This window comes from Raphanus sativus, unplaced genomic scaffold (genome assembly GCF_000801105.2).
Source record: "Raphanus sativus cultivar WK10039 unplaced genomic scaffold, ASM80110v3 Scaffold0310, whole genome shotgun sequence".
In the NCBI taxonomy this organism is placed as follows: domain Eukaryota; kingdom Viridiplantae; phylum Streptophyta; class Magnoliopsida; order Brassicales; family Brassicaceae; genus Raphanus; species Raphanus sativus.
Window position 1 is genome coordinate 1 of NW_026615630.1, and position 15,152 is coordinate 15,152.

The 15,152-nt window shown below is 40.7% G+C and overlaps 1 protein-coding gene across 2 annotated transcripts; it reads left to right on the top strand.

The window, feature by feature from the left end:
- Nucleotides 1-11,522: 11,522 nt before the first annotated feature.
- Nucleotides 11,523-15,000, top strand: LOC130501848 (replication protein A 70 kDa DNA-binding subunit C-like). 2 transcript variants are annotated; one of them, XM_056996668.1, is made up of 12 exons: nucleotides 11,523-11,793; nucleotides 11,887-12,053; nucleotides 12,123-12,393; nucleotides 12,477-12,573; nucleotides 12,659-12,783; nucleotides 12,850-12,934; nucleotides 13,017-13,149; nucleotides 13,236-13,426; nucleotides 13,495-13,615; nucleotides 13,682-13,858; nucleotides 13,957-14,016; nucleotides 14,431-15,000. In XM_056996668.1, exons 2-12 carry the CDS (start codon nucleotides 11,889-11,891, stop codon nucleotides 14,719-14,721), a joined length of 1,716 nt encoding a protein of 571 aa, XP_056852648.1. In that variant the 5' UTR covers nucleotides 11,523-11,793; nucleotides 11,887-11,888; the 3' UTR covers nucleotides 14,722-15,000. The 2 variants fall into 2 exon arrangements, with proteins under 2 accessions (XP_056852648.1, XP_056852647.1); XM_056996667.1 differs by having other exon boundaries at nucleotides 11,524-11,793; nucleotides 11,875-12,053.
- Nucleotides 15,001-15,152: the final 152 nt, after the last annotated feature.

The following is a 15,152-nucleotide window of genomic DNA, read 5'->3' on the forward strand; positions in this document are numbered from 1 at the left end:
CATAAACCTCATGCCATACACTGTGCTAAGCGCCTTGGATACTCGGACTTCAAGCCTACCAAGATGTCCCTAGTGTTTGCTGATCGATCTGTCAAGTCTCCAGTTGGGCATCCTAGAGGATTTTCAAGTTCTGGTCGGAAACACCCTTGTTCCTGCCGATTTCGTTCCCGAGTTTGTTCTGGAAGTTGAGGAAGATTCCAATGACCCTCTGATCCTAGGCAGACCATTCCTCTGCACCGTTGGAGCTATCATTGATGTCCGACAAGGGAAGATCGATCTCCACCTTGGAGATATTGTGATGAAGTTTGAGATGGATCAGATGCTCAAGAAGCCGATGCTGGATGGACAAACCTTCACTGTCCAAGAAGATGGTGATCCCCTAGAGCCGCATGAAGGTATGATCGAGGAGATTCTCACCGAGGATCCACTTGAACTCGCCTTAGTCAGAGCTGAAGCCGAGCAAAGCTTGGAGAGTGTTGATGCTGATGCCTATGCCAAGATCCTGGATTCAGCCAGGAGTATGGAGAGGATGGTGGCGAATCTAAGTCTAGGGGAGAACAGTGACTCCAGCACATCAACTGGAACAACCACGCCTCAGAACCCGACTGTTCCGGCAGCTCAGCCCGATGACTCATGGAGCGAGCTGAAAGCTCCAAAGGTAGAGCTCAAATCCCTTCCCAAGGGACTCAGGTATGCATTTCTTGGACCCAACTCCACATATCCTGTCATTGTGAATGCTGACCTGAACAATGCAGAGACTGCTCTGCTTTTGTGTGAGCTGAGGAAATATCGTAAGGCTTTAGGTTACTCTCTAGCTGACATACCTGGCATTTCACCTGATCTGTGCATGCATAGAATACACCTGGAAGATGAATCGATGACTTCTGTAGAACATCAGAGGAGGTTAAACCCGAATCTAAAAGATGTTGTAAAGAAAGAGATAATGAAACTTCTAGAAGCAGGTGTGATCTATGCGATCTCTGACAGTAAGTGGGTTAGTCCCGTGCATGTAGTACCTAAGAAAGGTGGGATCACTGTTGTAACCAATGAAAAGAATGAATTGATCCCCACTAGAACAGTTACTGGTCATCGCATGTGCATTGATTTTCGTAAATTGAATGCTGCGACTCGTAAGGATCACTTCCCGCTTCCTTTTATTGATCAAATGCTTGAGAGATTGGCTAACCACCCTTACTATTGCTTTTTAGATGGTTATTCAGGTTTCTTTCAGATTCCCATCCACCCAGATGATCAGGAGAAGACGACGTTCACATGCCCTTATGGAACATATGCATACAGGAGGATGCCATTCGGCTTGTGCAATGCTCCAGCGACCTTCCAGCGATGCATGATGTCAATTTTTACTGATCTGATCGAAGACATAATGGAGGTTTTCATGGACGATTTCAGCGTCTATGGAAGCTCCTTTCATGTCTGTTTGTCAAATTTGTGCAGGGTACTGAAGCGATGCGAGGAGAAGCATTTGGTGCTGAACTGGGAGAAATGCCACTTCATGGTGAGAGATGGGATTGTTCTGGGACACAAGATATCCGAGAAAGGCATTGAGGTGGACAAGGCAAAGATCGAGGTCATGATGAGTCTGCAACCACCAACTTCAGTGAAGGGAATCAGGAGTTTCTTGGGACACGCTGGTTTCTACAGGAGGTTCATCCAAGACTTCTCTAAGATCGCGAGACCACTCACTCGGTTGCTCTGCAAGGAAGCTCAGTTTGCCTTTGACAGTGACTGCTTAGCCGCATTCCACACAATCAAGGGAGCTCTAGTCAGTGCACCAGTTGTCCAACCTCCAGACTGGGATCTCCCTTTTGAGATCATGACAGATGCAAGTGATTTTGCAGTGGGAGCAGTCCTTGGACAGCGTAAAGACAAGAAGCTTCACGTGATCTACTATGCAAGCAGAACTTTGGATGAAGCTCAATGCCGATACGCAACCACAGAGAAGGAGCTCCTTGCCATCGTGTTCGCTTTTGAGAAGTTCAGATCCTATCTTGTTGGATCAAAGGTGATTGTGCACACAGACCACGCGGCTCTCAAGTACCTGCTCACGAAGAAGGATGCTAAACCACGGCTCTTAAGATGGATTCTATTGCTCCAAGAGTTCGATCTAGAGATAAGAGACAAGAAGGGGGTTGATAACGGAGTGGCAGATCATCTCTCCAGGATGAAAGTGTCGGATGAGACAGTTCTTGATGTGGAACAACCGATGGAGTACGTCAATGCGATTGGTCTGCGCAACATGGAGCAGTCGTTCCCTGCCATTAAGGACTGCTCCCGCGTAGAAGGAGCATTCGTAGCAGTAATCCAGAAGGAGTACCCGACCCTCCCATGGTTTGCTGAGATTGCCAACTTCTTGGCAGCTGATAAAGAGCCCTTGAGGTTCACTGGGAATGAGAAGAAGAAATTTCTGAGGGAGGCAAGGCACTACTTCTGGGATGAGCCGTATCTCTATCGGCAAGGCAAGGATGGAATCTTCAGGAGATGTGTTCCAGAGGCTGATATTCCAGGGATCCTTCACCACTGCCATGGTTCCTCTTATGCTGGTCACTTTGCCACCTTCAAGACTGTTTCCAAGATCCTCCAAGCCGGTTTCTGGTGGCCCACCATGTTCAGAGATGCTCACGCCTTCATATCTCGATGCAATTCATGCCAAAGGATGGGGAGTATAAGCAAGAGAAACGAGATGCCTCAGAACTATATCTTGGAGGTTGAAGTGTTCGATTGTTGGGGGATCGATTTCATGGGACCTTTCCCAGTCTCTCACAAGAATGAGTACATCCTAGTTGCTGTGGACTATGTCTCCAAGTGGGTGGAAGCAATTGCTAGTCCAACCAATGATGCACGAGTTGTGACCAAGATGTTCACCTCCATCATCTTTCCAAGATTTGGAGTGCCTAGAGTTGTTATAAGCGATGGTGGAACTCACTTTATCAACAAGTTGTTCCAAGGATTGTTGAGCAAGAATGGTGTGAAACACAAGGTTGCAACCGCCTATCATCCTCAAACAAGTGGTCAAGTGGAAGTTTCCAACAGAGAGATCAAGAACATCCTCCAGAAAACTGTCAACACCACCCGCAAGGATTGGTCCCTTAAGCTTGACGATGCTCTCTGGGCATACAGAACAGCCTACAAGACCCCTTTAGGGACTACTCCCTATCATCTGGTCTATGGCAAGGCGTGCCACCTACCTGTTGAGCTAGAGTACAAGGCAGCTTGGGCTGTCAAACTACTCAACTTCGACATCAAACCTGCCAAGGAGAGGCGAACCATTCAGATCCACGAGCTGGAGGAGATCAGGCATCTGGCCTATGAGAGTTCCAAGATCTACAAGGAAAAGACCAAGGCGTTCCACGACAAGCGGATCATCAGCAGAAGCTTTGCTCCGAACGACCAGGTCTTACTCTTCAATTCACGGGTTAAGCTGTTCCCTGGAAAGCTTAAATCTAGATGGTCGGGACCTTTCACCATTAAGGAGGTTCGTCCCTATGGAGCTGTTGTGTTGCTGGACACAAGAGGAGGAGAATTTGTTGTCAATGGTCAGCGTCTCAAGCCATATCTTGCTGACACAACAATCGCTGAAGGTGTAGAGATACCCTTGAGCGATCCCCCTCGAGCCTAATCGGCTCATTGAAGTCAAGCTAGTGACAGAAAACAAGCGCTTGGTGGGAGGCAACCCACTGGTGAGTGTAAATATTGTTTTCTCTTTGTCTTTTTCTTTCTAGGAACTAACTTGCAGGTTGAAAAATCAAGAAAATTCGAGAGCACTCCAGGAGAGCACTCCAGCGGTTGTTCCGCCGATTGCTCCAGGTAAGTTCTCGAACAAAAAATAATAAAAAAAAAAAAAAGAAGGGGAAGCGGTTTTAATTGGTTTTTAAAGCCCAAACATTCCACTTCCCCACTTCACTCTCTCGCCGCACAACCCCCCCCCCTTAGAACCCTAAAATCGCGAACTCATCTATCTCTCTTTCTCTTCGATTTTGGTTCTAACCTCTTGGAATTTTCTTGAGATTGGGTTGTTCTGCAGGATTCACCTCTCCACTCAAGGTAATCGGACAAGAACTCTCCCCCTCTTTGCGCATGCAAATCGCGAATTGGGAGTGATTTCTTGAATCTTCTTTTTCCCTTATGCTTGCGATTTCTTCCTAGATTGTAGCTCTTGATAGCATATTTGCTACTAGGATTGAATTCATGGTTGATTTTGAATGGAATAAGAACCGATTGTTGCTTGTACTTATTGGCCTTTGCGATTCCTGTTGTTGAGATTGAGGCTTGTGTAGGTTGTCTAGTAATCGATGGACTTGAGTAGAAAAAGAAGATTGGATTGTTCCATCGTTTCTAGAACAACCAACGAACTGTGCTGATATTGGGATTTCGTTTTTGTCTTGCAGATGCCTCCAAAGATGCGGAACGCAAGAGCCACCAAGAGCACGTCTTCTCCAGCCGCGAGTGCTCCACCTGGGTACCCGTGGCCGAACAAGACTGAGGGAGCGCCCATAGACCTTAATGATCCGATGCTCCTTGACTTCAACGTCGAGGGATGGGACAAGGAGTCGGCAGCGATATACAACAAGCTCCTCCTAGCCGAGATCTTGCCCACGCGGTTCGTGAACCAGCAAACACTAGGCGATCTAGGCCTTGACACTGAGGTGTTCGACACAATGCAGGCTATGGGAATCATGCCTCTCTGCTACCAAGCTCAGGTTCTCTACCCCGACTTGGTCAGGCAAGTGCTCGCGACATGCAAGATCACTTACCAGAACCCCAATGCGCCTACGTACGAGAACTGCTTCTTCTCCTTCATGGCTGATGGCAAATTCTGCACCATCTCTCTCGACGACCTGAACTCGCTATTCGAGATTGCAGACACGCCAAAGGGGGTTTCAGTGGAAAGGAAGTTCAAACCGGCAGACACCTTTTGGGATCTCATTGCAGCCGGCAAGTTCACTTCTCGCAAGGCCTATCAGTCACAGATCCGGAATCCTGCTATCCGGATCATCGCCAAAATTGTGTCCAATGTGCTGTTCGCGAAGGAGTACACGTCCAAGATCACAAATGGAGAGCTCCAGGTCCTCTACACTGGACTTGAGGACGAGATGCGCAGAGAGAACATCACCCCGATCCAGGAAGTCAAGACCAACCCGGGGTTTCATCTCATCTCCATGATCGCTGACCGCAAGGACACACTTGTTCGGACTGATGATAAGAAGGATCGTTGCGGCAGTCTGCTCACACCATTGTTCCAGCGCTTCAACATAAACCTCGGCTCGTACACGGTCGTCTCTGAGATGGAGTACATCGATACTCCTTACCTGATCGCATGCCACATCCTGCGCGACGAGACCACCTACAAGTTCCAGGATAAAGAAGGGAACCCTCTGTACTGCAAGCTCCCTATGCCTGGGTTCACAGACTTCTTATCCTTGGAGAACATTGTGTTCTCACTCGATGAAGAGCACCTCTGCGATGATCCAAAGGCACCGGCTCAGCACGATGATGAAGACATGGATGATGTGGAGCATGTGACTCCACCGGCTGATGGTGAGTATGACCTGGAGGACTTCACCGATGTGACTGATGATCACGCCTACAGACGCTGGATGGTTGAGTCCCAGAAGAAGAACAACAGCCTCATGAAGAGGATACTCAGGGCAATCACAGGCGGCTGCATTGGAGCGCAGGAGGAGCGTACACCGCAGAGAACAAGGCGCCCAGGCAAGGAACCAGCAGGCACATCTACTGGGGGAGTGAGACTGCCAAGGAACAGGAGGACAGCTGGTCACTCCGGTAGCGGCGATTCAGACTGAGTCCGAAAGGACTATTTCTATCCCTTGTCTTATCCATCTGAACTATTTATTTTTTCCATGTTATTTGCTTCTGTTTGGTTTGTTTCAGCTTCCTCTGATTTATTTTCACAACCAGGGATGGTGTGAACTAAGTCTGGGGGAGCGATGTACTATATTCGCTTGTGTGCTTTTTCGAGTCAGTCCTTGTGTCATTTTTATGTTTCTGTCGAGTCAGTTTTCTTTTTAGGATCGAGTCAGTCAAAAACTATTGTGGGAATCAGGACCTTATTTGTGATGCTCTTTAACCACCTCGTGCTTTAACCTTCTTATTCAGTGACCTTAGCAGTGATGAAAGACCCACACATGGACCTGGAACACCCTGACTTATCTCATTTGACACTCCAGAAGTTCTATACCGATCATGTTACATTGGGCAGACTTAACTCCACTTTATCTGAACCTAATCTGGACTCTAATTCTTCTTGACATGGGCACTAGATCAGGGTAGAATGAGAACTACACTCAGGACTTCTTATCCAATTTTTATATCCATCTTGCTGTTCCTGAGTGGCTAGCTCATCTTTAGCTAGTTCCCACCTTGAACCCTGACCTTTAATTCCACCCTCATGCAATTGCTTTTTAGTACTTTATGTGCAGATATGTGCAAAAAGGTCGGAGAGGAAAGGATCGACGCAGTTCTTACTCATCAATGCTCACACAGTGGAACCAGGCAGAACAACCGGAGTGCCTGTTCCGATACCATGGAGAACAACGAGAAGTAAGTGGCTAGAACAGATCAGAATGAATCACCAGTGGCATCATGTACATCACTTGTTACCTCCTTGTTCGTCACCCCAGCATTTTGTAATTCAGGATTAAAAAAAAAAAAAAAAAATTTTTGCTTTGATTTATTGGTGACGAGAAGGGGAAGAATTTATGATGCATGCCACTGGGGAAGTTGAGAAAGTAACGGTGGTTTCAGTGAAGTGATCTGAAGGGGAAGTTGAATCGCGCAGAGCAGTCTTATGATCGATCTATCGGAGAGCAGTCCGATCAGCAGAGATGAGTAAGGACTGTGGACCTCAATGGAGCCGTCCTCTCACGACCATTTTGTGCGATATCCTGCACCAGCTCTTGGTAAACCCTAAACACTCTTGAACTCCACCATAAAAGTTAGCCTGTTCTATACCTAGCCCGTTCTCTCTGAGTAGAGCCTGTGACAAGAAGCTCACGCTGATCTTAATTGAACATAAGGAGTTTTGTCTCGAAAGTGTTGCCTTTTCAGGTTAAGATGTAGAGTAAGGAGCTGATCTTTGAACAGCGATCAGGGGGTTCTCAGTAAGTGTGTGTGGTCCTAATCTACAGCTTGTATGGTTCAGAGATTTGTGGTAAGAGTATGGTTGCTGAGAATAAGCGAGTTCCCACGCTTTCAAACCTTTCTCCCTGTTCTTGGTACTTGCCTTGTTCGAGGACAAACAAGGATCTAAGTCTGGGGGAATTGATATATGGTGTTTTTCACATCATTGTACATACGTTTTCATTTGTTTCAAGTCGCTAATCCGTGTCAGTCTAGTCCTTTTTGACCTTTTACAGGTCTGGAGTTAGCAGAAGAAAGAAGAGAAGGTGCCTGATGAAAAGAAGTCCTTTTGGAGCATTCCTGCGGAGAACACTCAAGAGAACAGTCCCGAGACTGATCTCTCTCAAGCGGAACAAGCAGACGGAGTGATCCGGTGATTGTTCCAGACAAATATGGAAACTTCTATTTCGGGAATTGAAGCCCTGTTGCCCTAATCTCTTTCCTTCTGATTGGCGCCTCCATATAAAACGCCACCTATCTATTTTCTATTTTTTTGACGCTAGTTTTTACAAGAGAACACTGAGTATTTGCGATCTGCAACTTGTAAGGGAGAAGAACCAATCCTCTCATAGAGAAGATCATCTGAACCCTATTGTTTCATACTCTGTTCTTATGCAATTTTATTCAGGATTTATGTCTTTGTCTATGTGCATCATGATCGAGTAGTGACCTTGCTCGCCTAGGGTTTTTAGGGTGTTGAGACATGAGCTAAACATAGATAAGCGATCCATAACTGTTCTTCATTCATACTGTTCTTACTGCTTTCATTAAACTGATCACTTGATGTTAGATCACTAGTTCATCACCTAGTTAACCGCTTAGGATGATAACTTGACATGTAATTGAATGAGCTTAGTATCCCTAATCAGCGAAAGTAGATATTAGGGTGGTAAGTGAACTGATCGGACCTGTTCTCTAAAGCTTGCAATCGATCCTCATCCCAACGACAGTTAGGTGGTGAGATCGATCTGCAAAGCGATCACTGCCACGACAGTGGAGTGTTCCAGCTTAGTGATCCGAGTTCTAGAAAGCACTTCATCGCGCTTGAATAATTGTTTGGCTCCAATTCAACACCCAATGAAATACCCTAGGCTAGCTCTTGTTTAATTGAATCAATCTCGTGTTTATTTTGCTTGTTTACTATCGCCTATTTCAACCAAATCATATCTTCTTCTTAGCTTGATTCTGAAACTTATAGAACTAGAGTGTAGACTGGTCCTCTGGATTTGAATCTCAAGTACTACAATTGCAACTGTTAACTTGGCAGTAGCAAGGATTCATTTTTAGTGTATCAGGTTGCTACACAAAAAAACGGGCTACCTATTGGGCCATGGTTTCTCTAGAATATATGGAAGACTAAAAATAAATTGTGTTTTGAGAACAGCACCTTCACTGAACGAGAGATCATAAACAAAAGCATCGCCGATGCCAGGGAGTGGTCTCTCGCTCAAATGTTACTTGACCTCTCTTCATCGACCTTCCTTGCCACGCATATCTGTCTTTCCACCACGTCCTCAACCCTCTACTTGGAGATTTATTTTCCATGTAGATGCGGTTTGGGATCCTGTTTCTGGTGATTTATTTTCAGGTTTTGGAGGATCCAGTCTCCTAACCATTAGTGATTCCCGCTCTTCTTTCTCTTCAGCTCTCATGTCATGGGTGAAGCCCTTGCTGTGCGTTCAGCAGTCATGACTGCTTCTTCGTCAAATGTTCGATCACTGATAGTTCTCTCCTATTCTCAAGTTCTTATCAACATTTTTAGAGCCAAGGAATCGCTTCCAGAACTATTTGATATCTTGTTTGACATCTATCACTTTACTTATCTTTTGATGAAATATCCTTTATTTTTATTCCTTGGTTATGTAATGTGGAGGCCGACACTGTGATTAAGCTCTCGCTACACTAAACATCTCTCTCCTTTGGAATGTAACCTTTTAGAGTCTAATAAAAGTAGTTTGTCCAAAACAAAAAGGTGAGCTCAGAGGATAACAAATAAAACTCCAACATTGTCCACCTACCGACAACTTCCACTCTTTATAGAGCAACTTGAGCAGAGGCGGACCTGACACATCAAGAAGCGTGAGAATCCGTCCACTTTGACCAGTAACATACGAAGACTCTAAATTTGTTACTGTTTCTAGTATTTTTAAATTCAATACCAAACACAGACAGAAAAGTAAAGTCGCATAGTGTCACGCTAAAATATGTAACAGAATTATATGACACTAGTAGAAAACTGTGAAATAGACACGTAATTTTCTGTGACTATGGCGTATTTTTCGTGACTATAGAACGAAATAGTCATGGTTAGTCGCGAAAAAAAACCGTGTGTATACGATCGTGACCAAAATTGCCCGTGTCAAATCGTGACCATAATATACACGGTGCGATCACGATTGAAAGCGTGACTAAAATAGTTACGAAAATGACACAGAACCATTGTGGCTAACTTAGTCACGTTATCGTCGTGTTTAAAACGTAGCTATCACTAAAAAAAAATTAAAAAAAAAACTTTTAAATAAACTACAGAAAATATAAAAAACTGAATTTGTATAAATCTTGTATATAAATTGCATACATGTACAAACATATACATACATAAATGCTCTACAATATATACATATCACGCTATAATCCTTCCACTCCACCACCGCTTCCGCCACCAGCTTCTCCACTGACACCTCCATCTGCTTCTCCCCCGACGCCTCCACGGGTCTGGATGCTATGGCTGAAGCGATGACTCAATCTGGTGCTGGAGCCACCATTTGATCTGCTCGTCAAGCTTCTCCTTCCGCCGTCAAGCTTCTTCCTCCGCCGTCAAGCTTCTTCCTCCTTCACCGTCGAGCTTCTTCTTCTGTCTCCTCCTCGTCCTTCTCCTACGTGGGATGGCGATGCGTTTCTCAACCTTGGTCTCTTTCTACGCCTCCGCGCAAGCTCTGTCGTATTCTTCATCATCCTTGGAACTGGTTTTCAGATCCTCCATATCTATAAGATAAATTTAGTTAGCAGTGTAAAAGAGAAGAAGAAGAATAACGAGAACAGATTCACTCTGGGACTTTTCCAAATCAAAGGATTGGAGAGAAGGGAATGAAGGAAGACGCAGAGAAGGTGGAGAATAGAAAGGAAAGAGATAGAGAGGAAGAAAAGCAAAAGATCTGATCCATTGATTTTATCCGATCGAATGGTTGATATTGTGATCCGCGTTAAAAGTATAGACCAATCAGAGAATTAGTTTAGAAATGAGAGAGAGGAAGAAAAACAAAAGATCTGATCCATTGATTATGCCCAATCTAATGGTTGGTATTGTTGATCCGCGTTATTAAAATATTGGCCAATCAGAGAATTAGTTTAGAATAGGAAATCAATAACACCGTGGTGTTTTATCTATGTGTTTGCAACTTTGCATTGACAAATACGTACGAAATAAGTATAAATTCTCTTCTTTTTTTTTGTCAACTAACTATAAATTCTCTATAACATTAACATCCACTGATTTATTCTTTTAATTTCCATAACCTCCCAGTTACCCGTTCCTAACTTAAAAAATTTACTCGTGTCTCAATCATTTTTAACAAAATAATAATTATTTTAAGTTACAGTTATCACATATAATACGTTCTGTGAAGGATATTGACAAAATGTTTAAGAATACACATATAGAGTATATATGATTTATTAAGTACTTACCATTTTGATTTTGATAGCCTAGTTTGGGATTGGAGTATAAAGTTTAGGGTATATATTTAAAGTTTAGGGTATAGGTTATGAGATTTAGGATATACATGTAATGTTCAGGATTAAAGTTTATAAAAGATTAAATGTAACTTTTTATTTTAGATTTGTGGTTAAATTTATAAAATGTAAATTTAGAGTAGATTTTAATTTTTGGGTTTAGAGTATGAGGTTTAGGGTATAGGTTCATGATTTGGGTTTGGAAAATGGAGTTTAAATTTGAAGTTTTGGATTTGAGTTTCAGTTAAGATTTGAAGTTAAAGTATTAAAGTTATTATTTTCAGTCTTAGATTTAGAATTCAGTGTTTAGGGATTTAGATGGTCACGTTTTATATAAGGTTTTGTAAACATGTCAATTTAGCCACAAAAGTTTTCTGACAAACCGTGGCTGCTGTTAGTCACGAAGTATATATGACCATTTCGTGTGTTTTTTTGCCACGAGAAAGACACGAATTGTCACGTTTGAGTGTTTCGTGACTTTTTATGACTATTCTGTGACTTATCTTTTATACAATAAAACAGAAGTCAATTGACAATCCTGTGTTTGACACCTGTCTTTTTATATTTATTCCTTTTTGAAAATATTGTTCACTTTAAAAATATTGGTTTCCCCGAAATGTGTAACTGTATATAGCTGTCATAAACAAACTAGATACCACTTTATTTTTGTGCAAGCCCAACACGTGACTATTCACCTTTTTAATTTTGAAATAAGAGTACAACTGTTTCCACAATAACTATTTCCTAATTAATTTTATTTACTTTTTTCTCAGCACAATATCTTCCACTTTTTTCTCCACGATCCGTAAATCTTGCCATCAACTCCATATCTTCAACTACCTTTCTTATAAAAGATATGGAAACAAATCGCAGTAAAAGAAATCCAGTTTAGTTTTACCACAGGTTATTAAATCTGCAACTCTAGAATTTCTTTCCTTTTTTTCTCTATATCAAGTTGCAGATTTTAATCTGATTTTTTCCCAGGTATTGCTCTAGCTATGAGCAAGATGAAGCTTGCTTTCACTCCTATTGCTCAGTTACAGGCAGTTACTGAAAACGAAATCTGGAAAATTAAGGTTCGAGTTGCCCGTATGTGGAGATTTCAGAACGGCGATAAGACCGGAGATGTTGGTGGAGTCGATTTAATACTTGTGGATGATAAGGTACATATTATAATTCTGAGTTGTTTATGTTTATATGATTTTGATAATTGTTCTATCATGTACTAACAGGGAGATCGTATACAAGCTTGCATTAGAGGAAAATTGATACCCAAGTTCGAAAATGATTTGGGAGAAGGAGAGTGTTGTATTCTGATGAATTTTAAGTTGTCTCCTAATCTCGGGAATTACAGAGGAACTGGACATCCTTTCAAGATATTTTTCACTTGGTCAACATACCTTAAGAAGAATTGCGAGGAGATTCCAAACGATTCACTTCGTTTTGATTGTGTATCTTTTGATGATCTGCTTTCTCAGAATTGTGATGAAAAGGTGTTTGTAGGTATGTGATTTAACCAATAGGTATATAATGGTTTTCAGATTTTGTTTCATGTATTTATGAAATCTTTTTTTTTTCTTCTACAGATGTAATTGGAGAAATTGTTGGACCTTGCAATCTCAAAGAAATTACTGTTCGTAATGCTCCATGTAAAATATTGAATCTTCAACTGAAGAACTGTGGGTTAGTTTTCTTGAAACTTCTAATTATGATTTTAAGTGTATTCATATTGATCCTCTGTTAAAACGTGAGTTTTCTTATGTTGTAGTGATTCAATCATTAATTGTGTATTTTGGGAAAAATATGCTGAAGATATTCATTCGTATGTTCAATCCTTTTCTGGTGGAGCTATTGTTATGCTTTGCAGTCTCATGAGAATTAACATTTATAATGGTAAATCTGCTTTTAATACTACTTTTGAAACAGTCAAATATTAATGTTTGTCTTTTGTTTTTGTAGGAAAATTCACAATTCAAAGTGGGAAATCTTCAACAAAGCTGTTTATTAATTCTGACATTTCTGAGATAAATGAATTCAAAGAAAAGTAAGTAGTTCTGTTTACTTTTCATTTCATATTTTATTATATTTTTCTATTTCAGATTAATGATATTACTTTACTATAATAGAATGTCAAAAGATGTTATATCTACAACATCATGTGGCTCTCAATTGACTTTGTCAAATTGTACCCAAGTTTCTTTGGATCATATTCCATTTGAGAATCGCAAAACAATTTCCCAGCTGTTAACATCATATGAGGTAAGTTGTATGTTGTACTCTTTGATCAAGTTCTTAAATCTGTTACATATGCAACCATTTCATTTAAATTTTCTCTTGATCTGTAGGAAACAAGGTGTTGTATATATGCAACAATATGTGCACTTAAAACTGAGGGTCCTTGGTGGTATCTAGCCTGTCCAGGATCAGGATGTGCTAAGAAAGTAAACTACTATTTGAACCCAGAAACTGAAGAACTAGAAATGGATAAGTTCTCATGTGAAGCATGCGAGAAAATTGTTAGTTCTACAAAAACAAGGTTTGTAATCAATGTATATCATTTATTTATTTTTTGTCAGTTTGCTAAACTATACTTTATTTTTACAGATATCAGGTTCATTGTAAAGTCTTGGATCATACAGGAACAGCTTCTTTTCTCATGTTTGACAGAGAAGTCATTCAACTAATTCACAAATCGGCATATGAGTTGTTGGAGCAACAAGTTCAGGTAAATAGATCTTTTTATTCATCTCAATATCTAAATTTATTTTAATTTTTAGATGTATTTTTGCAGTTCAACAATGGGAATGAATTACCTCGAGAACTTCTAGCTTTAGAGGGTCGGGAGTTTGTCTTCACAGTGTACAAACCTGAAACATCCAAGAATTACACACCATCTACTTTTAAAGTAGTTAACGTCACAGATGACCCTGCCAAAATTTTAAGATTTCATAGTGATGATGCCAATGAGGTAAAAATGATAAAAACTCTCTATCATCATATTTTGAAATAGTTCTCAGAACTATTTTGTTGTTATTTTTAGTATATTTACAAAAACAATTTGTGTAGAGTGACATTCCTGCTATTGGTCCTCATTTCTCAAACTCCACCGAGACCACTACGAACTTGGTAACATTATTCCACTTGAACTTATATTTATGCTTTTTAGCTTTTTTGAAACCAATGTTTTAACAGTTGACAAAGAATGGAAAATATAAAATTCTATCTCTGGATATGTAAATAGGGAACACTTGCAGGCAAGACTACCTTTCTTCAGCATATTGATGAATCTTTATTTCCTATATAAGAAAATTCTGAGATATTGTTGTAGTTGTCTGCACGCAAAGTCTTTGATTGAGCTTAAGATATTTAATTCTCTCTGATTCCATCATTGTGTGTGCATCATCAATAAATTGCCGAAACGGTTTTACATAATACAATTTACGTTGAAGTGGTTGACACGTTGAAGTCCTTTTCTGTTATGTTGGATTTTCATATTATATTCTCAGGTGTTCTGGCATGTTTTTATTTTGTATTTTTCAGGTCAATGATGTTTTGGAAGAGTCTAACAATTCTACAAGTGCTTCCACAGAATCAGCATCAACTCCAACCACAAAGCGACCAAGTACACTAGCAATTGAAGATTGTGTGCCACAACTTTCTTCAAAGAAACTTAAAGGAGATGTTTCACTTTTAGCTGAAGAAGATGGACAACTTTCATCAACAAAATCAAAACCAAAAGTTGGGTATGTGACTAAAGATCACTCTGCAAAACCTTCATCTACAAAACAGAGAAAAACAGCCAACCTCATTCCAAAAAAGGAGAAAAACTGATGATTTATCTTCTCTGTTTTTAGTTTCAAGTATCCACGTTCTCTACTTTTTTATGTTTTTATGTACATGTTTCTTAGGTCTAAGCTTAGTCTACTTCAGGTTTGAAAACATGCTATTGTGTTTATTTCTAGGTTTATGTAATTATTTATTACTGATTTTTATTTCTTCTTAGATCAGCTGCCTTGGATTTTTATTATAATTTTTAAACGTTTGTTTTTCTCTATGTTAAAACTATAAACAATTGTTACAGAAAAATCAATTCATGTTGTATAGTATAAAGCTAAATTATACATTCTACCTTAGCAATATTTTTTATGTTATTATTATTCTTTAATCTAGAAGGAAAATTAAAAACTATATTTAACAAAATATATTTATTCGGTTCGGATCGGATTCGGTTTCGGTTCTTTAAATACCAAAATATGAACCCA